At 43.5% G+C, this 26977-nt stretch overlaps 1 protein-coding gene across 1 annotated transcript in view; it reads left to right on the top strand.

The window, feature by feature from the left end:
- The window catches only part of lama2 (laminin, alpha 2), a 168922-nt gene that overhangs the window by 102714 nt on the left and 39231 nt on the right, over window positions 1-26977 (top strand). The window contains exons 33-45 of the mRNA XM_078290077.1: window positions 2379-2534; window positions 7972-8096; window positions 8245-8331; window positions 8693-8886; window positions 12450-12592; window positions 12961-13059; window positions 14512-14623; window positions 20437-20599; window positions 22663-22741; window positions 22820-22951; window positions 24568-24684; window positions 25309-25472; window positions 25747-25885. Coding sequence (XP_078146203.1) covers window positions 2379-2534; window positions 7972-8096; window positions 8245-8331; window positions 8693-8886; window positions 12450-12592; window positions 12961-13059; window positions 14512-14623; window positions 20437-20599; window positions 22663-22741; window positions 22820-22951; window positions 24568-24684; window positions 25309-25472; window positions 25747-25885 — 1710 coding nt within the window. The remainder of the gene's footprint in view (window positions 1-2378; window positions 2535-7971; window positions 8097-8244; window positions 8332-8692; window positions 8887-12449; window positions 12593-12960; window positions 13060-14511; window positions 14624-20436; window positions 20600-22662; window positions 22742-22819; window positions 22952-24567; window positions 24685-25308; window positions 25473-25746; window positions 25886-26977) is intronic.

The raw sequence follows: 26977 nt of genomic DNA, 5'->3' as shown, positions 1-26977 counted from the left end.
GGATTTTAATGCAGTTGTTCATATAGGATTAAATACAGCTATTAATATAAGATTTAATACAGTTGTTCATATAGGATTTTAATGCAGTTGTTCATATAGGATTAAATACAGCTATTAATACAAGATTTAATACAGTTGTTCATATAGGATTTAATACAGCTATTAATATAAGATTTAATACAGTTGTTCATATAGGATTTTAATACAGCTGTTCATATAGGATTTCTACTGTTAGGTATTGAGAGTTTAGAAGATATGAGAACATCATTCACATTACAGCCAGTCAATGAATAACTGAAAGTAATGAGATTACATCACTGTGTTTCTGTAAACCATTAGATTATGTTATTGTTTGTAACTTTGAAGTAGACAGTTAGATTAGATTAGATTCAACTTTAATGATCCTCGTGGGGAAATTGGTGTTTTGCAGCAGCAGGGAGAATGATATAGACAAGAATAGAACAAATAGAGTACTGCAGATAATAAAACAAGCAATTATAGCAATAGAACATATTGAGAGTACAACCGCAGATAAATAAGGAAAAAGCATTTTTGTTGACAAAGATCAGAGCCAGCTAATGGATTACATTTTGGATAGAACTTCACGAACCTCGATTATTAACTTACTTGAGCTAGCTTTTACTCGGTAAATGAGAATTGATCACTCTCTTTCTCTCTCTGCTCTCAAGGCAGCTCTCCACATCTCAGCGCTTAGACGAAGCGGTGCTTTTTGCCCGCTGCCTCTGCACTCCGAGAGAATGTAAACACGGAGGTCAGCGACCGCGCTTTCAACAGTATCTCGCAAGTTTCCAATTTACATTCAGTTCAGAGTTTTAAGCCACTCCGACGCCTTTCAGACGCTCCTGTGTTGTTTTTTTCCTTCTTTGCTTCTCCAGGATTAAGCCTCACTGAGCGTCTCTCCCCCCGCTCGGGCCGTGATTTTGTCAAAGCAATTGACTTTCAGCGGCGGCCGGCTCCTTCTCTTAAGCCAGAGAAAGCACATAGTGGTGACCGGATCTTTAGTTTAATGAGGATTTTGTGGAGAGAGCTTATGATACACAGAGGCAACAGTTTCGGACAACTCCACTGGGCGACAGCGCCCTCAGAGTCGCCTCCGTATTATTGCTTTAATCTCACAGGGCGCGCCGTTTGCCAGGAAACTTTTAACTACATTTTTCACCCTCTGTTTCACTTTGTCGTGCAGAGGAGCACCCGTCTATATTGCCTAAAAAAATTAGCCGGGTACATCATTTAGAAGCTAGAGATACTGTTGAAAAAATGCCAAATGGAAGCCAAATAGCAAACGGTAGCTAAACTTGAAATGTTCAGGTCGCAGAGGGCTTGGCTGACAGATGGCCGTTCTATTTGTAGCTGCCGTCGTTGTTAATAAAGTATTTTTAAACGGGCGTTTAGCGCTAGCAGAGGGAACAGATGGCTCTTTAAATGGACTCCATTAATTATTACTGAACAGGAGAGAGAGAGAGGGAGAGTTACCTTGCTTGTGTGTGTGTGTGTGTGTGTGTGTGTGTGTGTGTGCGCGTGCCTGGGTGGGTATGCGCGGATGTGAGGGTGTGACCATGTGTGTGTTCAAAAGTTACTGAAGGGAATAACTCTTAATTGTGTGTGTGTGTGTGTGTGTGTGTGTCTGTGTGTGTGTGAGAGAGAGTGGTCAACAGTTGCCTAGAGGAATAACAATTAAGGATAATTATGTGTGTCCATGTGTATAACTATCTAGTGTGTGTGTGTGTGTGTCTGTGTGTTTGTGTGTTGTTCCCTTACAAATCTATATATATACAGGTATGTGTGTGTATATGTGTGTTTCTGAGTGAGTTTCTCTAACATGGACAGCGTGTATGAACAAATGTTATCAAAATTGGACCTACAGTATAAGTAATGGTGTGCGTTCATCAGTCTGTCTCTCTACCTGTCTGTCTCTCTGTCTAACCTGTCTCTCTCTCTCTGTCTAACCTGTCTCTCTCTCTCTCTCTAACCTGTCTCTCTCTCTCTGTCTAACCTGTCTCTCTCTCTCTCTCTCTAACCTGTCTCTCTCTCTCTGTCTAACCTGTCTCTCTCTCTCTCTCTAACCTGTCTCTCTCTCTCTGTCTAACCTGTCTCTCTCTCTCTCTCTAACCTGTCTCTCTCTCTCTGTCTAACCTGTCTCTCTCTCTCTCTCTCTCTCTAACCTGTCTCTCTCTCTCTCTCTGTCTAACCTGTCTCTCTCTCTCTCTCTAACCTGTCTCTCTCTCTCTGTCTAACCTGTCTCTCTCTCTCTCTCTCTCTCTAACCTGTCTCTCTCTCTCTCTGTCTAACCTGTCTCTCTCTCTCTCTCTAACCTGTCTCTCTCTCTCTGTCTAACCTGTCTCTCTCTCTCTGTGCAGGAGTGTGCTGCAGGTTTCTACCGTCTTCGTGGCGGCGGCTCCCTGGCATCTGCTCAGCCGTCCAGAGCGCCCACCGCCGCCGGCATGGGCAGCTGTGTTCAGTGCCAATGCAGTGGGCACTCGTCCACCTGTGACCCTGAGACATCCATATGCCAGGTAAATGAGACAGCGTGTGTGTGTGTGTGTGTGTGTGTGTGTGTGGTGGGCATTCTGCCGCTGGTGACCCTCATACCGCCATATGCCAGGTAGTTTCTGGAGGGGAGGGTGAGAGAGAGACGAAAAGTGTGTGTGTGTGTGTGTGTGTTGGGGGGGGTGAGGGAGGGGGTTATGAGAAAGAGATGTCAGGTGCCGTAATTAGCCTTGCAATAATTAACGAGCCCAAGCATATTCATATTTTGTGTAATTTCCTCTCGTCTGGATCTGACCCAAAGCCACCTCTCGTCTCTTAAGAAAGATGGGAGAGGATGATTAGAGCAAAAGAAAAGCAAAAGAAAGACAATTAGCGCAAAGGGAGGCAAAACCTCTGCCCCTTACAGCTTTAACACAGTGTATTCAACAGGTAGTTGCAGCCGGGCAATGTCATCAGTCGAAGATGCGTTCCAGCTGTGACAGTAATTCCTGTTAAGTGGTTGTTGGTTGTGGTAAGATCATTTGCGATCTTTCTTCTTTTTTGTTTTTTGTTGAGTCGAGCGTGAGAGAAGGAAAAAAATGAATTGATGAAAGAAAAAATGCTCCTCCTCCATGTTTGTTTTGGTTGAATTGGATGAGTTGGATATGGGGAACACACACGTGACGATGAGTTGGATTTGGGGAACACACACTTGATGATGAGTTGGATTTGGGGAACACACTCTTGATGAGTTGGATTTGGGGAACACTCTTGATGAGTTGGATTTGGGGAACACACTCTTGATGAGTTGGATTTGGGGAACACACTCTTGATGAGTTGGATTTGGGGAACACTCTTGATGAGTTAGATTTGGGGAACACTCTTGATGAGTTGGATTTGGGGAACACTCTTGATGAGTTGGATTTGGGGAACACTCTTGATGAGTTGGATTTGGGGAACACACATACTCGAGTCCTAATATGTATGCAATGCCCAGTCTTGCTAAAACAACACAAGATCTCGCACTACTATAACATGCAACCAAAACAAACAGAGATGGACATTTTTCTGAACACACTTTTTGTCATTTCCCTTCTCTTGCACTCAGCTCTCTTTGGTTATTGATTAACGTCCTGAACCCTCACACACCACAAGATCATTTGTACAACTGACATTAACTGGCACAAACTCAGTGATGATGGCCAAACCGTGGCCATAATCACTCTAAAAGTGGCCTAGTGTGTCTCCAGCCTTAGTGAGGCCGTGGCTGTGCTGCTGTCAACAGATGCTGCTTTGAGAATATAGAGACAGGGATGCCAACTTTTCTCCATTTGCCTCCCTTCTCCATCCTTCACTTCTGTCCCCTGTTCTCTGCTTTCTCTTCTTTTCATTTCCTCTCCCCTCCCCTTCTTCTCTTTCAGCCCCACTCTCCTGTCTTTCTTTCTTGCCCTCCTCCCTCCCTCCTCTCCACTCCTCCCCATTCTACATATTTCTCTCTCTGTCTCTCTTCCTTTCCTTTCCCTCTATTATGAATTGTCTCCTTTCATCTCCCTCTTGTCCTTTACCTTCTCTTATCGCCACTCTCTTCACCACGATCCCTCTCTTTTTCTCCCTCGCTCCTCTCCTTCATTCCTCCAATTCCTCCGCTTTGTCTCTCTCTCTCTTTTTTTGCCCATGCTCCCTCTCTCTCTCTCCTGTTCTGTTTGATTTCTGTCTCTCTTTGCCTCCCAGCCATTTTTCCCTCACCCATTTCCATCTCGCTCTCCATAACAGCGTCATTAGCATTTTCTAACCGAGCGGGCTAAATTGAAAATGCTAAACGAGTTTGTTTCCGTGGTAATTAGCGGTAACGAGGAACACAGGAAGTTAATGGAAATGACTTGCCTCGTTAAGAGGCAACTTCCTGTTGCGCTGATTGAAGTTCCCGTTTCAACAAACAAGGCGAACACATAAGACAGGACCCCGGGGATATGAGGAGGGGAGGGCTGTGTGTGTGTGTGTGTATGTACAGTATGTGTGTGTTAAGTGTTTGTACGATGAATGCACAATGTGTGTGTGTATGTCAGTTGTACATGTATGTGTATTTTCTTTTCTCGAGTTTACTGTGTATGTATAGAATGTTGTGTGCATGTGCGTGGGTGTTTGTGTACAAATAGTTGTGTGTGTTTGTATAGTATGTGTGTGAGTATAATGTATGTATGCTGTGTGTGTGTGTGTGTGTGTGTGTGTGTCTTAGGCTATATAGTGAGCTCACAGCTAACAGGTGAAAATCAGCTGAAGCATTCGCCTCGAGCTACAGCTCTCCAAAGACATACTCACTACATGAATGACAAGGAAAACCTGCATATGTGTGTGTGTGGTTGTGTGTATGAATATATATATACTGTATATCCGTGAGCGTGTGTGTCCTTGTACTTGTGTCCTTGTGAGGACTCTTGTGGGTATCCAATATCCTCACAGGGATCAACAGATGAGTACAGAGTGAGTATATTTTTTCCAGCGGCCTTCTCATAAGGAAAGAGGCTTGTTTAATCCTTTGATGATCAACTTCAACTTTATTATTATCCCGAAGGAAATTTGCTCTGCAGCGGGCATCGAAACACATCAGGTTACCTAAAAACATAAAAACATCGACAACAACAAGCATCAGAAATGTAGAACACAGAAATTCCCGGAATAAACCAACAGCTCAAGTAAAAACGAAGACACTCCTACCACAGTGAACCAGAAAGTGAAAAACCAAAAATGGGAAACAATACCAGATCCGATATTATGCACTGCAAGTGAAGTGCAAAATCAAATCGAGTAAAGTGCTGTGCAGTGGCAATAAGTAAAAGATAATAAATAATATTAAATAATATAAGGGTGTGCAAGTCTAAAGTTAAAAGTAAAAAGTTAGGCTAACAAATTAAGCCTGTCAATGACAACAGGGATAAAGGAAGCTCTGGCACGCTGTGTCCTTGTTATTGGCATTCTGAAACGGTGGCCAGAGGGAAGGAGGTCAAACTCCTTATAAAGTGGGTGGTCAGGACAGTTAAGAATTAGTTGAGCCTTATTGATAACGCGCTTACTGTAAATGTCCTGAAGCTGGGCTTGCTGCACCCCGATCACCTTACTGGCCACTTTGACAAGCTTTGCCAGCCTGTTTTTACTGGACAGAGTGAGGCAACCAAGCCAAGCCACAATGCAGTAGGTAAAAACAGATTTGATAAAACACTGATAAAACAGAGTCATTAAAACACTGTACACTTTAAACGAATTCATCTTTCTTAAAAAGAACAAGCGCTGCTGGACCCTTTTGCAAACAGCATCAGTGTTGGATTCAAAACTCAATTTGTTGTCAATAATAGTTCCCAAGTATTTATAATCAGGGACAATCTCAACGTCCTTATCCTAGATGGTAGTGTGAATAATACTGGGCTGTGACCTTCGAAAATCAATAATCATGTCCTTAGTTTTTGACACATTTATCGACAGGTAAGAATCATTGCACCAAGCTATAAAATCATCAACCACAGGTCCGTGCACAGCGTCATCACTGTTTAAAAGACTCACAATGACTGAATCATCGGCAAACTTCAAGACATGCCTATTGTCATAATTACTTCTGCAGTCATTTGTGTACAAAATAAAAAGCAATGGTGAGAGAGCACAGCCCTGGGGGGAACCTGTGGAAGAGAATGATGTGGAGGATAAAACACCATTAGCCCTGACACACTGTGACCTATCTGTCAAGAAATCCACTATCCAGCCGTCTAACTGACCTTCCACCTGCTTCAGTATCTCCTGCTTAACCAGCTTCTCAAAGTTTTTCATCACCAAGGAGAAAGTCCCGAGTGTAGTGGATCCTGTTTGTATGAGATTCGACAAACAATCCCAAGGCGAGGTTCAGCGTGGTTGTCAGGAAAAGTAGGAATAATATCTCCATCTTCAACTTGATCACGGTAAACTCAGACTAGTGAACACTGGTTAGCTGAACAACAAGTTAAAGGACACAAACAAACAGACACGCAAACACCTGCTGCCGGTCGCCACAACAGCAGCGCCCGACCCCGCCCGCTCCATCCGAGAGATGATGTGTGCGATCTCACCTGTCATCTCTCACAGCAACTCATCACCAATATAGTGGGATTGGACTGAATTCATCCTCTACTCTGTGGACGACTGCATTTTTCACCAGACATGGTCAAGGCTAGAAAACAGGTCACCGCTTTGAATCCCTAGAATGACTGGGAAAATGGTGAAATTGAAGGAGTAACGCTCTCTCCTCCCCTAAACTACAGCTCCAGAAGCCTGTGGCCGTACCGGGCAGCTCCCAGTGACAGTGCGGATGTGTGCGACTTTATGAATGTGAAGCAGGGTGTTGCTGAAAAAGAGGATATCTGCTCATTTGTCTTTCCCTGGATAAATAACGGTTAAAAGGAAGGTCTTCTGAACAGCTGTTTTCATCTATTTTTCTATTTACACAGGCCGGAAAAAAAGAAAAACAAGTTGCACACATTTGGATTATTATCTAAAATTAACCACTTCACAGCTAAGCACACCAGTGATCAAACTACTATTATCAAGCAGAGATGTTAGCAGCATGCCGCTATTATTTATACTCTTCATCTAGTGTCAAAGAGGGTAAAGCAACAAGTGGTGCTGAGATAATTATCTCACTTTCTCATAAAAAAAACACCTCTTCAAGGCCATTTTCTCAGTAATCAGGGAGTGGAAAGATGAGTGACCCAGTCTGTCATCCTTTCAATTACTCATCTTCGAGTTGAGACAGATGTAAAGAAACAAGGGATTGCACACAGCATCGTTTAAGAGCTAAATTGCACTAATTTCCTCTCCTATCTTTAATTAGCAGATCTGAAATAGGCTAGAATCTGGCACATGCCTACAAACGATTCATATTTTCGAATCATTGAAAACAAAACTTTTTTCTTCTTCAAGCCAAACTGCCGTCTCGTTTTCACTGCGCCGACGGCAACATACAAATACAAAAAAACTGTTAAAGGTTTAGCCTAACTCCTGTTGATTATAATTTAATTTGAAAATTAGGTTACTTTTTTTTTTAAGATGAAAAGCTTTTGGATAAACAGCATGAGTTTTTTTGTCATTGTGCTGCAGCTGCATTGACTCAAACAATCAAATTGTAGATTAAAAACCAACCACTCCCACTGAGAACTCACGCTGGGTGGAGGATGATGGGAAATTTAAAACTCACACATGGAAGGGTTAGACTTATGGTTAGATTAAGGTTAGTTTTAGGTTTAAAATTCGGCATGTGTAGGTGAGAGTTAGGGTTGGGAAATGAATGGAAGTCAATGGAGCGTCCTCACAAATACAGCACCAATCAAGTTTGTGTACGAGAGTCTGTTTGTTGCAAGAGGAATGTGAAATATTACAAAGCATGGACAATAACATTTTCTTCAATGTCGTGTGTGTGTGTGTGTGTGTGTGTGTGTGTGTGTGTGTGTGTGTGTGTGTGTGCAGAACTGCCAAGACAACACAGAGGGTGACCGGTGTGAACGCTGCGCTCCGGGTTTCTACGGCGTGGTTCGCGGTCTCCATGACGACTGTAAACCCTGCGCCTGCCCACTTACCAACCCAGAGAACAAGTTGGGTTCACTGCTTTCTCTTTTTCTCTCTCTAATATTCTCTCTTAGCAGGCTTTGCATTAGACTGACTTTTTCAGTATTTATCAAATGTTAAATATGAGCTGTTAAATGTTTTAAAGTTGTTTGTGTGAAAAATCTCTCTGTCTAGTTTCAGTCCGACCTGTGTAGCTGAAGGGTTCGATGACTATCGATGCACAGCCTGTCCTGAGGGATACGAGGGCAAATACTGTGAGAGGTCAGACACACACACACACACACACACACACACACACACACAGAAAGACACAATCTACCCATGGTTATAACCATGGGTAGATTGTGTCTTTCTGTGTAAAAACAACAACAAGAAATAAAGAAAATTGGTTTGAAAAATAAATCAATAAATAAATAAAATCACATAGAAAAAAAAACACCACAAGATTAAAAGTGGGCATAATCAAACAGTTACATAAAAGTAAGTCTATAAAAATAAAAGGAAGTATATGAAACATTTGGAAGGCATTTCCATATTTCTTTGTGCTTCACTTAGCCCAAGAACCTCCAACTGCAAGCCAACTATTTAACTCCCTCCACCTTCCCACAATCCCCCTGTCTAGGTGTGCCACTGGTTACCACGGTAACCCACGGATGCCGGGCGGCCGCTGTGAGGAGTGTAAGTGTTCCCCCTGGGGGGCGTTGGCTGGACCGTGCGACCCCGTGACGGGCCAGTGCCGTTGCAGGGTCGGGGCGTCGGGGAAGTCGTGTGACCAGTGCATGGAGAGGCATGTGTGTGGACCGGCCGGCATCATCTGTAAGACTAACACACACCTGACTTCTTGTTTTGTCTGCTCCTTTTCTTTCTTTCGTTCTTTCGCTTTCTCTCCATCCAGGGTGTCTGCAGAGGTGTGCAACCACACAAATAGTCCAGAAGTTGATGGGTGCCACTTGCTTCCCATTAAAAATAATGTTTATTTAACTTGAACATATTAAAAACATGACGTTTCGGCTAAGGTGTAACTGTATGAAGGTCTGATGAAGGCCTCCATAGTCAAAATTTTATGTTTTTAATATGCGCTAGTTAAATAAACTTTACTTTTAATGGGGAGAGTATGGTGCCATGTGTACTTTAAAAAGCTCTTAGAAAGTCTAAAATTTAGCTTGATGAAACCTACAGACACCCTATCTATCTATTGATCTATCGATCTATCTATCTATCTATCTATTTATCTTATTCTATTCTATTCTGTCTGGTGGTCCACCGCCCAGTGAAGACCCTTCATGTTGTGGTTTTTATTTATTGGTATTGTGGTTTTTTTTTTATTTTGGCAATGAACTGTAAATGAGCAGTCAAAACACTGCTCCCCGGTTGCCATGGGAGACGGGGGTTCGTGGCAGAAGTCAGACTCGAGTCATTTAGAAAATAATTTCAATGTCATTTAGATCTAATTTAAACTTAATATGACCATGATGGCAGGACCAATTCGGTGCTATTAGCATGTCTAGAGGAAAGTGTGTGCGTGTGTGTGTGTGTGTGTGTGAATATAGCAGAGAGGTTGTAAGACATCAGAGAGCTGATGTGAAATTGCCCCTGTCAGGGACGGGAGGAAATTGCTCACTCAGGTCTTTATGTGTTCAGACACAAAGCGTGTGTTCATAAATTGGCACTGCGAGCGCCGCGGCGCACTCTGACACCACGCCAGCCCGCCGCCACGTCCAGAGTATAATCACAAGACCTGATGCTTTATACAGAGTGGAGCGATCACACCGCCGTTCACTCTGGACTCTGGGTGAAGAGCGACGGCGGCGCTGCTCTGCCACACCGAGAGTTTGAGAGTCTCACGGAGAAAACAAGAGAAAGGCAGGCGACTCCCACATCCGCAACTTCATTTGCACAGAAAATCATCCAAATTTCAATAGGTGGTGTTGTGGGCTGCATTGTTATATAATCATTCAGATGAGAGCATATGCTCAAAATTCAAAAGTGTGATATTAAGACCATTAATCAGAATATATTGAGATACTGTGAAAATCCACTCATAGAGACACATGGAGAAAACTTCATTCTTTCTACAATTAACATGCATCCTGGCTGATCGGACTCAGAAGGCATCAAATCCAGGTGGAGATGCACCCAAGATACATTAAAGATCTGCTCACTGAAACCAGTTGTGTCTCGTATCTGGATCGTGTCTGAAAGTGGATTTCTCTTCCCCTTGTCAAAACCCAGAGAATTTCCGATTCTAAATATCCAAACTATACTATAAAATAATACATATATACAGTATGTTTCATTGGTTCTTTATTTCTTATTTTATCTATTTACTAGTATTGTATACCTGTATTAAATAAATATTCAGAATGTAGTAACTGCAGTAGTGCATCACCACTGTAATTTAACATAGGAACTTCTCATGCACATGCTGATTTGCTAGAGACAGCTGATGATAAAGCTTTAATGTTTCTAAGGAACACACAAACAGGTGTGTATTTTTGCACTCGTGTGTGTTTGTGTTTACGCATGGGTGTGTTTATGCATGTACAGTACGTGTGTATTTGCAGTGTTAAGCACGAGGGAGAGTTAGCCTCTTGTCTGTGATTCTGCTTAAGAAGGGTGTAATGAGCGCTAATCCTTTGCACAAACACCAGTTCAGGCTTCACTGGGGTTTACTTTGGGCCTCCGTGGGGCTTGTAGCTTCTTTGCGCCTAGACTGTTTCAGCTTTAAGGCATTTGGGGGCATATTTAAGGGGATATACGGGATTTAGCAATGACTATCACCTCTTTTAGTTGCACATAATAAAGAATTCATAACATAAGGCACGGTTGTTGCAACAATTGAATGTTCGAATATTCATTAGCGGGGATCAACATCAACTTTTCTAATTTGATGTTCAAATTTTTAAACTATTGAGATACATACATTTTTACCTTTCTGCCGACCAAAAAATTGTTGATTTCTAGAAATTTTATATAATTTCTGTTGATGACTCATCCTGCACTCCGGGGCGGATACAAAAATTTCACACCAAAGCCCAGCGAGGGCGAACTTCATGAAAGCACAGTGCGGTTGTTCAGTGGAAGCGCAACAAGGCCGAATCATCTCAAATCATCTCTCATCCCGCTCTTTCTGCAACCAATGGGAGACGGATATCACTCAACTAGCACCATGTTGTGCCAGTGTGACAGAAGCTAAACTGAGAGAATCTCTGCTCTCTGTCCATAATCTGCTTTAGCCTTTGTATATTCCAACACACAGAATATCCCAATGTGCTGAAGTGGATAGTGAACACAAACTTAGCCTTGACTCACAATAGCCTCGCCTTTGACAAGCGGCTATTTACTCCCACTTACAATGTGCATTTGTGTGTGCGTGTGTGTGCGTGCTACACATGTGTTTAGGCAAGTGTGTATGCATGTGATTGCGTGTGTGTGTGCATTCTTGTGTGTGTGTCTGTGTATGTGTGTGTACTCGCTTGTCAGAGATTGATAGAGTAGAAACAGTTTTTATTTTATTTAATTTATCTTTGATTTCCCTTGTCAGAAATTTTAATTTCTGCAATAAATCAGCCTCAGGCTAGAGTGGAAGACAAATACACACACTCTCACTCTCTCTCTCTCTCTCTCTCTCTCTCGCTCTCTTTCTCTCGCACACACATACAAATAAGAGGTATAGAAAAGCATGCATGCGCGTGTTTCTGTGTGTCTGAGTGTGTTCCCTGGTGTCGGTGTGTGTGTGTGTGTGCGTGTGTGTGTGTGTTTCCTTGTGTTGGTCTTTGTCTGTGTTTGTGTGTCTTTATGTGTGTGTGTGTGTTTAGCCTGCAGTGTGTGCTACACACTTATAATAGGTGTTATTCTCTCTGTGCTGAATTTCATGCACCAACACCTCGATTTTTCTGATGCTGGGTCCGTTTTAACACACACACACACACACACACACACACAACATGGACAAGTGCTCACTTTCCATTGACACACACTGACATGTATATGTGTACACAGATAACTTAGCCTTTCTTCGCCCCTATCTCTTTTTACCCTCTCTCTTTCTCTGGTTCTCCCTCGCTCCATTTCTTTTACTCTCTTTTTATTTATTTCTCTCTCTCCCTTCTCCATTTGTCACTCAGTCTTTCCAAACTCAAACAGCAGAGAAGAGTTGAGATGTTGCCCTTTTTGTTTGAGACCATGGACACACATACACACACACACACACACACACACACACACACACACACACACACACATACACGCACACACAGAACCAAGCAAAAAGTTTCTTAAACCTCTCTAAATGAATTTAATTGTTCTCATCACACACTCGCTGGTGCTCACCGTGTGTGTGTGTGTGTGTGTGTGTGTGTGTGTGTGTGTGTGTCCAGCCTGTGACGACGACTGCTCCGGCCTGCTGATCAGCGACATGGACCGCCTCTATCGCATCATCACCGACGTCACCCTGACCACGCCCCTCCCGCCTCCTTATAAGGTCTTGTACCGCTTCGAGAACATGACCGAGGAACTCAAGGTAAACACACTAATTCTTTTTTCTTCATTCTTCCTGTAAACACTCTATGGATGATGACTGAACACTTTGACAACACAAGGATGGTGATGAAATGAAGTTAAAAATCATATCCCATCACTGCTGCTTCCATTTCATAGCCTCTTAACTCTTAACTCTAACTTAATTCTGTTCAGTTTTATCAGATACTTCTCTCTTTTTTTCTTTCAATTCTCTCCTCCCTGTCTTCCCTCCTGCCCTCCCTCGCTCGCCCTCGTCCTTTCAGCGCTGCAGCACAGAGCCAGCCGGTTCAAAAGTCTAGCCCCGGGGCTAAAATGTGTCAGACGTTGCCTCTCTGTAAGTCCTTCATCTGAATGTTTTCTCTCCCGCAGCACATGCTGTCGCCCCAGAAAGCTCCGGAGAGGCTGCTGCAGCTGGCCGACTCCAACCTGGGATCACTGGTCACCGAGATGGACCAGCTCCACAGCAGGGTACACATGCTTTTGTCTTCCTTTGTTTTTGTCTTACTTTCTCAGTTATTGCCCTTCTCTCTCTCTGTCTCTCTCTCTCCCTCTCTCTCTCTCTCTCTCTCTCTCTCTCTCTCTCTCTCTCTTTCTCTCTCTCTGTATGATTTGAACATACTGAGATGGACCAGATACACAGCAGGGTACACATGCTTTTGTCTTTCTTTCTTTTTGTCTTACTTTCCCAGTTATTGCCCTTCTCTCTCTCTGTCTCTCTCTCTCCTCTCTCTCTCTCTCTCTCTCTCTCTCTCTCTCTCTCTCTCTTTCTCGCTCTCTGTATGATTTGAACATACTGAGATGGACCAGATACACAGCAGGGTACACATGCTTTTGTCTTTCTTTCTTTTTGTCTTACTTTCTCAGTTATTGCCCTTCTCTCTCTCAGTCTCTCTCTCTCTCTCTCTCTCTCTCTCTCTCTCTCTCTCTCTCCCTCATATACTGAGATGGACCAGATACATAGCATCGCATGAGATGGTAGTTTTAGAATGAAGGCAACACTTACATACTAAGAAACAGCATACAAACCAGTGTAACCAGTTCTATAACATACTGATCTGTGCTTCCACAGTAGAACCAGCACAGAAACCAGTTTAACTGCAACATGCTGCTCTGTATCTTCATTGAAACACAGTAGAACCAGCATAGAAACCAGTCTAACCAGTTCTGCAACATGCAAATCTGTGCAGCCGTATAGGAGAACCAGCATAGAAACCAGTGCAGCCAGTGTGCTGGCATTGTGATTGCACTGCAGCATGTGTAAACTTTCCCCCACAAGTCTTAAGTGCCAAGTGGAGAAAAATAACACTCACACTCACAATGTCAAGCTACACCCTTTTAGGGATTGGGGGCTTGACATTTTGTTGACAGCAATGCTATCACCCACAATCCCACACACACACACACACACACACACACACACACACACACATACACACACACACTTCAAGATAAAATCATATACCATGGTCTTGTCAAATCCTAACAATAACTACCTAGCCTTTCTCTCCCTGTGTGTGTTTGTGTGTGGGGGTTTGTGTGTTGAATTGAGTGTGTGAGGTTGTGTTTTTTCTGTCAAGAATTCATCCATCTCTCATTTTCCTGGTCCTCTGTGTGTGTGTGTTTGTGTGTGTGTGTGTGTGTTTGTGCGTGTGCGTGTGTATTTGTGTGTGCGCGTGTGAACAAGAGTGACAGAGGATAAACAGCAGTATAGACTGAAAGAACCAATAGTACACACACACTCAATAATATTGATTGTGTGTGTGTGTATTGCTGTCATCCTCTGTCATTCTTGTCCATCTAAGAATTCAACCCTCTGTCTTTTCCCTTCCTTAGGTAGAGGAAAGTCAATAATGCGTTCACTTATTCAACACTTCTTTATTCATTTATGGTGTGTGTGTGTGTGTGTGTGTGTGTGTGTAGGCCACTAAGGTGTCTGCTGATGGAGAGCAGGTTGAAGACGATGCTGACAGGATTCATAAACGAGCCGAAGACCTGGAGCAGTTCATCAGGGACACACTGCTGGGAGCTAAAGGTATACAGAAAGTAACACCAGCTCTCCTCCACTAACTATCTCTCTACTGTATACCCAACTGCCATCACACTGGTTTCATCTGTCATTACATTACATCACATTAGACGAAACTTAAATCATCCGCGTGGGGAAATGTGGTCGTCACAGCAGCAGAGAATAGGATGTAGATAGGAAAAAGAGAGTACAGAAGATCATAAAGTGAATAATCACACCCACTGAACATATTGAAAATAATACAGTGAATAAACAAAGATGTAGAGTCTTCATTGAAAGATGCAGATGTGGAAATCACTACCATCACACTCGTTCCATCGCTATCATCAGATCAGTTTCATTCCATTTCCATTTCTATCATCAGATCAGTTTCATTCCATTTCCATTTCAGTTTCATTAATATTACAGTTACCAATCAAACAAATTTGTTATCACCCCATTTAAACTGTGAATTATCCAAATCTATGATTGCAAGAACATTGAACAAGAACAATGACATCAAGTCATTTGGCTGTGGTGTAGACTTAAATTAGCGATCAGAAAGAACCCGGAAGTGCCTGATGCCTAGTTGTTTACACTATGTGAATATCACATGTTACTTGTGAAATAAGTCATGAGTAACAAGCTCAACACTGGTCATTCCTATCATCAACAACTAGTTTTATCTGAAATTACTACCATCAGGTTGTAATGTGGGGATAATGAAGACAGCAGCTTACGTGTTATAGAAGTGGGCTTGTGATCAGAAAGTCCCAGGACTGTCAGGGAAAATGTGGGTGGGGGGGCAGTCGATGACATATCGCCCCCCGCTCCCTCACTTACTGCCACTTAACCTCCAACCGCTCCAGTGGAGCTGCTCGGTGGCCACCAGTAGAGGACTGGTCGCACCGGGCAGCTCCCAGGTGTAAATGTGTGTATGAGTGTAACTCTCCCTCCAGGTCGATGCTGTGAAAACAAATGTGTTCTCTGTAAACCTGCCCAGTTAAAATAATTACAATTATTTTGATTACCAGCGTGAAATGTGTATGGCAACTGGTATTGGGATGAAAAGAAAGTCACCAAGTTACCAAACCAACACATTCTGACTGGCTGTGATGAAACTGTCCCCTCCTTGTTGTTGCTCCTAGCTGTCTGGCTCTCTGCCTAATCACTGTGTGATTATGTGTGTGTGTGTGTGTGTGTGTGTGTGTGTGTGTGTGTGTGTGTGTGTGCGAGAGAGAGAAAGAGAAATAGAGAGAGAGAGAGAGAGTTGTGGCTCACTGGATGATTGAGAGTAGCAATTAGAGACTTAATTAGTGGCTATCACAAACACACACACACGCACACACGCACACATGCACGCACACAAATACACTCTCATAATAAGGCAAGAAAATACTGTACACACACAGTATGTGTGTGTGTGTGTGTGTGTGTGTGTGTGTGTTTACCAGATACCATAATATGATTCCATCCACGTTTTAAGTGTTTAATTGGCTTTTAAATCCCGCTATGTAATTATACGGCTTTGACACACACATACTTACACACACACACACACACACACACACATATTTAGACTCACAGACACTCACACAGATGCATACACACATAAGAATGCTCACACACACACACACACACACACACACACACACACACAGCTGTTCATTAGCATGATGGTTTTAGTTCTGTCTTCCTTTAATCACATCATGTTTACATTTCAAATGAGAGGAAATTCTGCATTGCCACAAACACACACAGGCCCGCCCACCCACGTGCACACACCCACACACACACACACACACTTACATATACACACACACACATCATTTAAGTTTCAACTTGCTCTAATCATATCATGTTTACATTTAAAATGAGAGAGAAATGCAGCATCGCCACACACATGTAAAGACACAACCAAACAGCACACACACACACACACACACACACACACCCCTCATTAAGTTCCAGCAGTATGTGCGAGTATTATTCAAATGAGCCTTGCAGCATTTTAGTGCAGTTTCATCGTTGATTGGTTTGAGATTTCGCTGCCTTTAATTTGATAAAAGCAGGGCAAACATGAAGTCTGCCAAAATAACTGGCTTTGAATGGTGTTAAAACAGATCATGCGTGTGTGTGTGTGTGTTTCTGGCTGACAGCGTGTGTGTGTGTGTGTCTAAATGAGTGCAGATCAAACAGTGTGTGATTTTCTCTCTCTCTCTCTCTCTCTTTGAGCCATAAAGCGATGAGACATGACAGTAGCGTACAGCCAGAATGTCCATCAAGGCTATGCTTATGTGCTGTATATGTGTGTATCTATGTATATGTGTATGTATGTCTGTCTGTCTGTCTGTCTGACTGTCTGACTGTCTGTCTGTCTGTCTGACTGTCTGTGTGTCTGTCTGTCTGTCTGTCTGTCTGTCTGTCTGTCTGACTGTCTGTGTGTCTGTCTGTCTGTCTGTCTGACTGTCTGTGTGTCTGTCTGACTGTCTGACTGTCTGTGTGTCTGACTGTCTGACTGTCTGTGTGTCTGTGTGTCTGTCTGTCTGTCTGACTGTCTGTCTGTCTGTCTGACTGTTTGACTGTCTGTCTGTCTGTCTGTCTGTCTGTCTGTCTGTCTGACTGTTTGACTGTCTGACTGTCTGTCTGTCTGACTGTCTGACTGTCTGTCTGTCTGTCTGACTGTCTGACTGTCTGTCTGTCTGACTGTCTGACTGTCTGTCTGACTGTCTGTCTGTCTGACTGTCTGACTGTCTGACTGTCTGACTGTCTGTCTGTCTGTCTGACTGTCTGACTGTCTGTGTGTCTGACTGTCTGACTGTCTGTCTGACTGTTTGACTGTCTGTCTGTCTGACTGTCTGTGTGTCTGACTGTCTGACTGTCTGTGTGTCTGTCTGTCTGTCTGACTGTCTGACTGTCTGTGTGTCTGACTGTTTGACTGTCTGACTGTCTGACTGTCTGACTGTCTGTGTGTCTGACTGTCTGACTGTCTGTCTGTCTGACTGTCTGTCTGTCTGTCTGACTGTTTGACTGTCTGACTGTCTGTGTGTTTGACTGTCTGACTGTCTGTGTGTCTGACTGACTGTCTGTCTGACTGTTTGACTGTCTGACTGTCTGTGTGTTTGACTGTCTGACTGTCTGTGTGTCTGACTGTCTGTCTGACTGTCTGTCTGACTGTTTGACTGTCTGACTGTCTGTGTGTTTGACTGTCTGACTGTCTGTGTGTCTGACTGTCTGTCTGTCTGACTGTCTGTCTGACTGTTTGACTGTCTGACTGTCTGTGTGTTTGACTGTCTGACTGTCTGTGTGTCTGACTGTCTGTCTGTCTGACTGTCTGTCTGACTGTTTGACTGTCTGACTGTCTGTGTGTCTGACTGTCTGTCTGACTGTTTGACTGTCTGACTGTCTGTGTGTCTGACTGTCTGTCTGACTGTCTGTCTGTGTGTCTGACTGTCTGACTGTCTGTGTGTCTGTCTGTCTGTCTGTCTGACTGTCTGTCTGTCTGACTGTCTGTGTGTCTGACTGTCTGACTGTCTGTGTGTCTGTCTGACTGTCTGACTGTCTGTCTGTTTGACTGTCTGTCTGTCTGTGTGTCTGACTGTCTGTGTGTCTGACTGTCTGTCTGACTGTCTGACTGTCTGTCTGTCTGACTGTCTGACTGTCTGTGTGTCTGTCTGTCTGTCTGACTGTTTGACTGTCTGACTGTCTGTCTGTCTGTCTGTCTGCCTGACTGTCTGTGAGTCTGTCTGTCTGTCTGGCTGTTTGACTGTCTGACTGTCTGTCTGTCTGTCTGTCTGTCTGTCTGACTGTCTGTGTGTCTGTCTGTGTGTCTGACTGTTTGACTGTCTGACTGTCTGACTGTCTGACTGTGACTGTCTGTGTGTCTGTCTGTCTGCCTGTCTGACTGTCTGACTGTCTGTGTGTCTGTCTAACTGTTTGACTGTCTGACTGTCTGTCTGTCTGTCTGTCTGTCTGTCTGACTGTCTGTGTGTCTGTCTGTGTGTCTGTCTGTCTGCCTGTCTGACTGTCTGACTGTCTGTGTGTCTGTCTAACTGTTTGACTGTCTGACTGTCTGACTGTGACTGTCTGTGACTGTCTGTGTGTCTGTCTGTCTGACTGTCTGACTGTCTGTGTGTCTGTCTGTCTGACTGTCTGACTGTCTGTGTGTCTGTCTGTCTGACTGTCTGACTGTCTGTGTGTCTGTCTGACTGTCTGTCTGTCTGTCTGACTGTCTGTGTGTCTGTCTGGCTGTCTGTCTGTCTGACTGTCTGTGTGTCTGTCTGACTGTTTGACTGTCTGACTGTCTGTCTGTGTGTCTGACTGTCTGACTGTCTGTGTGTCTGTCAGACTGTCTGACTGTCTGTCTGACTGTTTGACTGTTTGACTGTCTGACTGTCTGTCTGTGTGTCTGACTGTCTGACTGTCTGTGTGTCTGTCAGACTGTCTGACTGTCTGTGTGTCTGTCTGACTGTGTGGCTGTGTGACTGTCTGACTGTCTGTCTGTGTGTCTGACTGTCTGTCTGACTGTCTGACTGTCTGTGTGTCTGTCAGACTGTCTGTCTGACTGTGTGACTGTCTGACTGTCTGTCTGTGTGTCTGACTGTCTGTCTGACTGTCTGACTGTCTGTCTGACTGTCTGACTGTCTGACTGTCTGTGTGTCTGACTGTCTGTCTGTCTGTCTGACTGTCTGACTGTCTGTGTGTCTGTCTGACTGTCTGACTGTCTGTGTGTCTGTCTGACTGTCTGTGTGTCTGTCTGGCTGTCTGACTGTCTGTCTGACTGTCTGTATGTCTGTCTGACTGTCTGACTGTCTGTATGTCTGTCTGACTGTCTGACTGACTGTCTGTCTGTCTGACTGTCTGACTGTCTGACTGACTGTCTGACTGACTGTCTGACTGTCTGACTGTCTGACTGACTGTCTGACTGACTGTCTGACTGTCTGACTGACTGTCTGACTGTCTGACTGTCTGTCTGACTGACTGTCTGACTGTCTGTCTGACTGTCTGTGTGTCTGTCTGTCTGTCTGACTGTCTGACTGTCTGTGTGTCTGACTGACTGTCTGACTGTCTGTCTGACTGTCTGTCTGACTGACTGTCTGACTGTCTGTCTGACTGTCTGTCTGTCTGTCTGTCTGACTGTCTGTCTGACTGACTGTCTGACTGACTGTCTGACTGTCTGTCTGACTGTCTGCCTGTCTGTGTGTCTCTGTCTGACTGTCTGTCTGTCTGACTGTCAGTTTGTCTGTCTGGCTGTCTGTCTGACTGTCTGTCTGTCTGTCTGACTGTCTGTCTGTCTGTCTGTCTGACTGTCTGTCTGTCTGTCTGTCTGACTGTCTGTCTGTCTGTCTGTCTGTCTGTCTGTCTGTCTGTCTGACTGTCTGTCTGTCTGACTGTCTGTCTGTCTGTCTGTCTGACTGTCTGACTGTCTGTCTGACTGTCTGTCTGTCTGTCTGTCTGTCTGACTGTCTGTCTGTCTGTCTGACTGTCTGTCTGACTGTCTGACTGTCTGTCTGTCTGTCTGACTGTCTGTCTGTCTGTCTGTCTGTCTGTCTGTCTGTCTGTCTGACTGTCTGTCTGACTGTCTGTCTGTCTGTCTGTCTGTCTGACTGTCTGTCTGTCTGTCTGTCTGTCTGACTGTCTGTCTGACTGTCTGACTGTCTGTCTGTCTGACTGTCTGTCTGTCTGTCTGTCTGTCTGTCTGTCTGACTGTCTGACTGTCTGACTGTCTGTCTGTCTGTCTGTCTGTCTGTCTGTCTGACTGTCTGACTGTCTGTCTGTCTGACTGTCTGACTGTCTGTCTGTCTGTCTGTCTGTCTGACTGTCTGACTGTCTGTGTCCAGAGCTGCAGTCCAAGGCTGCCGAGTTGAACCAGACTCTCTCTCGGAGAGATGGAGCTCCAGAGAAAAGCCTGAAGGAGATGAAGGAGGAGATCCAGACCATGCTAGCCGAGATGAGAAAACGACAGCTGGGAGGGAAGAAGGGCATCGCAGAGGAGGAGATGGAGTATGCACACACACGCACGCACACACACAAGCAGGCACACACACACACACATACACACACACATCATGCATCTTTCTCCCTCACATAGTGGAAAAAAAACTGATTCGGAGAAAACTGAAGACGCAGACTTTCTTTCTTTCTTTCTCTCTCTCTTTCTCTCTGTCTTTCTCTCTTTCTCTCTCTGTCTTTTTCTCTTTCTTTTGTGTTTCTGTTGACACCAAAGACATTAGGAATAAACAGCTTCCACCGAACAGACAGTTGATTGCTACATATCCTAAAGCCATTACTCTCTGCTAATGTTTTAACAAAGTCTCTTGCTCGCTCTCAAGGCGTTTGATGGAATTTGTAATCTTTTTCCATCCTTCCTTTCTTTCCCCTCCCTCTCTCCCTCGCTCTCTCTCTCTGTCTGTCTCTTTCAGCAGTAAATGTTGACGAGGTCGATGAGTTAATTAAAACTAGCGCCGTGGGGGGGAGGGAGAGCGAGAGAGAGAGAGGGACAGAAAGAAAGAAAAGGCAGCGAGAAAGAAATTCAACGAGGCAGAGAACGAGCAAGAGATGGACAGAGAGAGAGAGAGAGAGAGAGAGAGAAAAGAAAGGCAGAGAGGAATTGCCGCCGCCACTGAATGACTTGTCTGTCCGTCTGCGGTTGATTATTTGACTAAACCCTGAGGGGAGAATTCAGCTGGAGCAGTGGAGAAAAACACACGCATCAACGAATGTTAAAGGGGCATTTCAGCAAAATAAACAAAGCTGATATAGTTTGAAGTTTCATACTGTACATTTTATATTATATATTATTTCTTCATTCTTTTTTTTCTTTGCCTCAGTATACTCTCTTGCTGTTATTCTGCACACCCTGCATGCATACTGTGATTTCCACTGTTCATTCATATAGCCGGTTGTGTTATGCTTAATGCCCCCTCCCATTGGCTCTATTCTTATTTATATTCGATTTTCTTCTTCGCCGTTCCCCACGGGGATCATTAAGGTTTCATCTAATCCAATCATTACCTTGCGCATATCCCCAAAACTGTGGGAAACAGTCCTCCGAGTGATGTCAACCGGAGGACACTAGATCCTTGTTGTCTTAATTAAGGCTGAAGGTGAAAAATAAGCCTCATTAAGGGATGCTATGGTAAACATATGGTTATTAAACTCTTTTAAATACTTGGAGAGTGATGAGGTTTTATGGGAATTCAAATCAAAGCAAAGTGTTATGAACAAATTTGGAAAGAACTTAAAGGCCGCAGTGGAAATCTTGATGGGGGAATCAACTACACTCCAGGTAAGAATAACATTAATGAAATGGATGATTGGTGAAATGCCCCTTTAACAGAGCTTGATTTTATTATTTTTTCAGTGCAGTTGTTTTGTCAGCTCTCAATATCTGTTGCTTTCAGTTACCCAAATGAACGCTTTAACACCACACACACACACACACACACACACACACACACACACACACACACCGACAGAGCCCATGTCCGTAGTTCTTTGCCAATGTCTGCTGCTGTTAATACAGCATGCACTGCTGCAGTGTACATTAACATACACACACGCTCCTCTACCCACCCACCCCGTCACACACACACACGCAAACACACACGCAAACACACACACACATTTGTCTGATGATATTTGAAATGTTTTACACTGCTACAGTTTAATCTAACTTTGCCTCAGGGGTCAATAGAAGAAAATCGGCAATTTCATTCCAACATTTCAACATTCAGTCTTATAGAGTGATTATTGTCTTCAGACTAGCAGAGGCTCTGTCAAGCATTACAATAACTGTTCTCCTCCTCCTCTCCTCTCCTCTCCTCTCCTCTCCTCTCCTCTCCTCTCCTATTTACCCCTTCCCCCCTTTTAAGGTGATTTTAGTCTACCGTTCTCTTCTCTTCTCTTCTCTTCTCCTCTCTTCTCTTCTCACTTGTTCCCTTGCACTAAGCAGCTGGGATTGCTACATTCACATATATTGACTTATTCTACTGAATGAAACAAGAAGCTAAATGGCCAAAATGTAATCAGAAATATCCTCCTCTCCTTTCTCCTCCTTCCTCCAGTCTAGCAGAGGAGTTGTATCAGAAAGTGAAGCGGTTGTTTGGCGACCCCCATCAGGCCACAGAGGACCTGAAGGCAGAGGTAATACAACAAATTCAGCTAAAATAACGTTCTATTCTATTCTATTCTATTCTATTGTAAAATAATGCTCTTCCCCAGGTAACAGGGAAGCTGTCGGACCACCAGGCGAAGCTCCAGGAGGCCCAGGATCTAGTTCACTCTGCCCAGGGAAAGACGAGGGAGGCTGGGTTACTGGCCGCACAAAACCAGGCTAACCTCACCGCCCTGGAGGTAGAGACACACACGCACACACACACACACACACACACACACACACACACCATAAAACCGTGTGCGTACTTGCACAAATACACACTCTCACCGAGTGCTAAATATTTTCCTGCACTCGTCATCAGAGTTTGATGATAATATTGTAATTTCTTTTCCCAGTAGCAAGTAGTGAAATGAATTACTATTTCACTGATTTATCATTTCAATTTCAGTCATAATGTTAGATTATTACTATCACATTACCAATCAAAAGATAAGTCATTATTTTTGTTTTTAAATATCAGATTGAAGTCGAATTACCATAAAACTACATCCCACCCTTGTCCCCATATTCGTTTTCATTATAATTAGTTGTCATCCTCTCACACTTGAGCTAGCTCAGATGACAAATGGAAGAAAAGTTGACTTCTCTGGGTGGAAAAATTTACACTACTTTGATTTTATTGAATTGAACATCAACACGTTTGAAGTAATGAGTAATGGATTACTTTTTTTGAGTAAGAATCCCAGCACTGGTATTCAACCTTTTTGCCTCCAGCCTCCTAAAACCAAAATGGTCTCTCTTTAGTCTTTTCTGCTCTGCTTCATTAAATCCCAAAGAGTGGAGCATCTTACCGTCTATTCATCTCAGACACCAATTATTCTTATTTTCCCTTTTCAGCCTTTTGAGTGTGATTCATCATCAAGGGAAGCTCGGAGGCAGCACACATTCCTAACTGAGCAAAACAACAAGCATTCATCGCAAAGATTATTATACATGTCCTAGAGGAAGTGTTCTGCAGTGAGCACACACACATACACTCTCTCCATCTCGTCCTTTCTTTATATCCGTCTTTGTCTTTCTCCCTGACCCTGCGGTTTTTTGTTCTACAGAGAAAGCATTATGCAGTTAACAGTGGAATACACACAATTGACTTTTCTGCTATTTAATCAAAACACTAAGTGTGTTTTTATTTTTTTGAAACCTGGAAATCTTTTTTGCCATGAAAAGGTTCTTATAACCTGTCTGTAAAGAAGATTTCTCTGACATTCTTATGGGAAAAGTTTCAGTTTACATTTGACTTGAGTGAATTGACCGCCACCGCTGCTACACACACATACACACAGAGTCTCACACTCTTTCTCTGTCACACTGCTTGGTCTCCATCCAAGGATTTATGTATTATGATGTATTGATTTAGAAAGCCTGAATGGAGATTCACTGACATAGGATCGGCGTGACCGGCCCAACAAATGGTTAAATCTCATTGCAAAACAGTTGAAAAGCATCTTTAGACATTCTGAAATGTTGTTTATAAAATATCTGTCCACCTCATCCTCCCAGAACAATTGTGGCACTGTTAACCCCATTAGTTTGAGCACTGGAATATTGTCTAATGCATGTCTTTTTCATTTTGGGACGTCATGAAATATAACATTATCTGACAACAACTTGGCCAATATTAATCAGTTCTTGAAAAGTGCTTTCCGTTTTCTTGCGGATGTGTCATTTTCGATGTTCTTCATTCAGGAATCCTATTTAATCGCTTCAACCCAGCTAATGGAAAAGCTTGCTCAAAATTCACTTGACAGTCGGATGGAAACATAGCTACTGACCCCGCATTGTTGTTTTACAGAGGAAGCGTTCTGCAGTGAGCGGGGTCAAACAAGGAGCCCAGGAAGTCCTTGGAGAAGGAGAACGTCTACTGGCCGAAGCTAACCAGTTCTCTGACAACATCAACAAGGAGATAGAGGTACCAGAGACAACCTGGTAGAAACTTACAGAACAAGGAGATAGAGGTACCAGAGAGGTAGAAACTTACAGAACAAGGAGGTAGAAGTACCAGAGACAACCTGGTAGAAACTTACAGAACAAGGAGGTAGAGGTACCAGAGAGGTAGAAACTTACAGAACAAGGAGGTAGAGGTACCAGAGAGGTAGAAACTTACAGAACAAGGAGGTAGAAGTACCAGAGACAACCTGGTAGAAACTTACAGAACAAGGAGGTAGAGGTACCAGAGAGGTAGAAACTTACAGAACAAGGAGGTAGAGGTACCAGAGAGGTAGAAACTTACAGAACAAGGAGGTAGAAGTACCAGAGACAACCTGGTAGAAACTTCGAAGACCTCCCTATAACTCTTTAGAACTTCATTCTATTCTTGGTCCTTCTGCCTGAGGCCAAGTCCCAGCTTCAACAAGGAGGAGAGGTACTAGAAAATGTCCAGAAGCTTGTAAAAGAGTGACTTAAAACTTTCTGGTTCCTTAGAATATAGAATGGAATATAAAGAATATAGAATATATCAATCAATTTGAGGTCAAATCACAGCTCTCAGTAAAGTGAGTGAAACGTCTATTTCCTCTCCTCTCTCTGCCTGTAGGACTTGGAGGAGATGGAGAGAGAGTTGGGTCCTCTCCACGACCAGCTGGACTTTAAAGTCAGTCGCCTCACCAACGGTCTAAGCGACGGCAGCCTGGCCAATCACGTGCACAACGCCGAGAAACACGCCCAGCAGCTGAACGAATCCGCTGGCATTCTCGACGGGTAGACACACACACCTTAACACACTTAAACCCCAACTGTACTTAACCCCCAACAAGTTCAGAACAAAGATGTATGATAGTAAATGTTGTGTCATGGAGGCTTCTGCAACTTTTTTTTAAACTTCCAGTGATTCCGTTTTTAACTGCTTAACAAAATGTGTATAAAGGCATGAAAGCGAAATGACAAATGATTTGAAAACGCATACCCCTCTTCTTGATTTCTCGCTCTCCTCTTGATCTCTCCTCTCCTCTCCTCTCCTCTCGTCTCCTCTCAGTATTTTGGCTGAAGCTAAGAATCTCTCCTTCAATGCGACAGCTGCCTTCAAGGCCTACAGTAACATAAAAGCGAATGTCGACGCAGCAGAGAAAGAGGCGAAGGCAGCCAAACAGAGAGCTACCGAGGCACTGGCACTGGTGAGAGGATACGCACACACACACACACACACACATACATCCACTTACATTTATGTGGAGTCTGAAGCTGCTCGGCGATTTGGGTGGCTGTCTTTGATCTCTACATGGGTGCTGCACGGAGTAGAGAGACCATGTTTTAACTAGATGACCTGGGTTTAAGCCCCTTGGTTGACCAGCAAACAAAAGAAAATTTTGCTACAGGGATTAATAAAGTATTCCATTATTTCAGCCATGTTATCAGTTCAGTAGAACAATGTGTGCCTCACCTCCAGAAAATCATCCTGGGCTCTGTTAGTCTCCTTTTCCATCTTTTCCAATGCATTCTGTATTGCAGTATTGTAAGCAGCAGTAAATGTTCACTAATACAGTCTGACCTGTCTAGGTATCTGAAAATTTGATATTTGAATTTGGTATAACTTTATGGTATAACTTTATTATCAATGAAATAAATAATGTGACAAAGTGATCAGTCTCCACCCTACACTGAGAAAAAGTTAATGGATCAATAGCCATAGTCAATTTGTTGGCCAGTATTCTTTATAGATGTGGAAATGTCCTGATGAGATGTTGCTGATGTTCCCTGTATCTGTGATGCGTTTGAGGCCTGCTGTTCCTGTGGGCATTTTCAACCTGCTGATTTCACTCACTGCTGTGAGTGAAATGCTGAGTGCTGAGCAACACTCACTGCTGAAATCTGAGTTTGAGGTTGACCTCTACCACGCTTTCAAGTGAGAGAGTAACAAATTTTGTTTAACATTTAATATTACAAATATTGTATTTAAGGTGTAAGTAAAATTAGACTGTAAGTCTCTGGGTGGAGAAGGGTGGAGAAGATCAGCAATATTATTTATATAATGTAATAATTTAAAAGAACTAGACCCAAAAGCAAAATCACACTGTTGCCTTCTACTATGAACAAGCCAGAGGTAATACACCTGAAATACAATATGTGTAATATTAAACGTTTTGGGGTCTTGGCAGTCAGAGCAGTCGCTCGTTCTGTTACTGCTCCAATTGGCTGGCTCTACTTCTCTAACCCTGATTGGTTGATTTCAAGTCCAAAATCTATGTAGAGACTGGAGCAAAATGTAA

This window comes from Centroberyx gerrardi, chromosome 18 (assembly GCF_048128805.1).
Source record: "Centroberyx gerrardi isolate f3 chromosome 18, fCenGer3.hap1.cur.20231027, whole genome shotgun sequence".
Lineage (NCBI taxonomy): Eukaryota > Metazoa > Chordata > Actinopteri > Beryciformes > Berycidae > Centroberyx > Centroberyx gerrardi.
The sequence above is the reverse complement of the archived record's forward strand: the minus strand, read 5'-3'. Positions and strand labels throughout refer to the sequence as shown.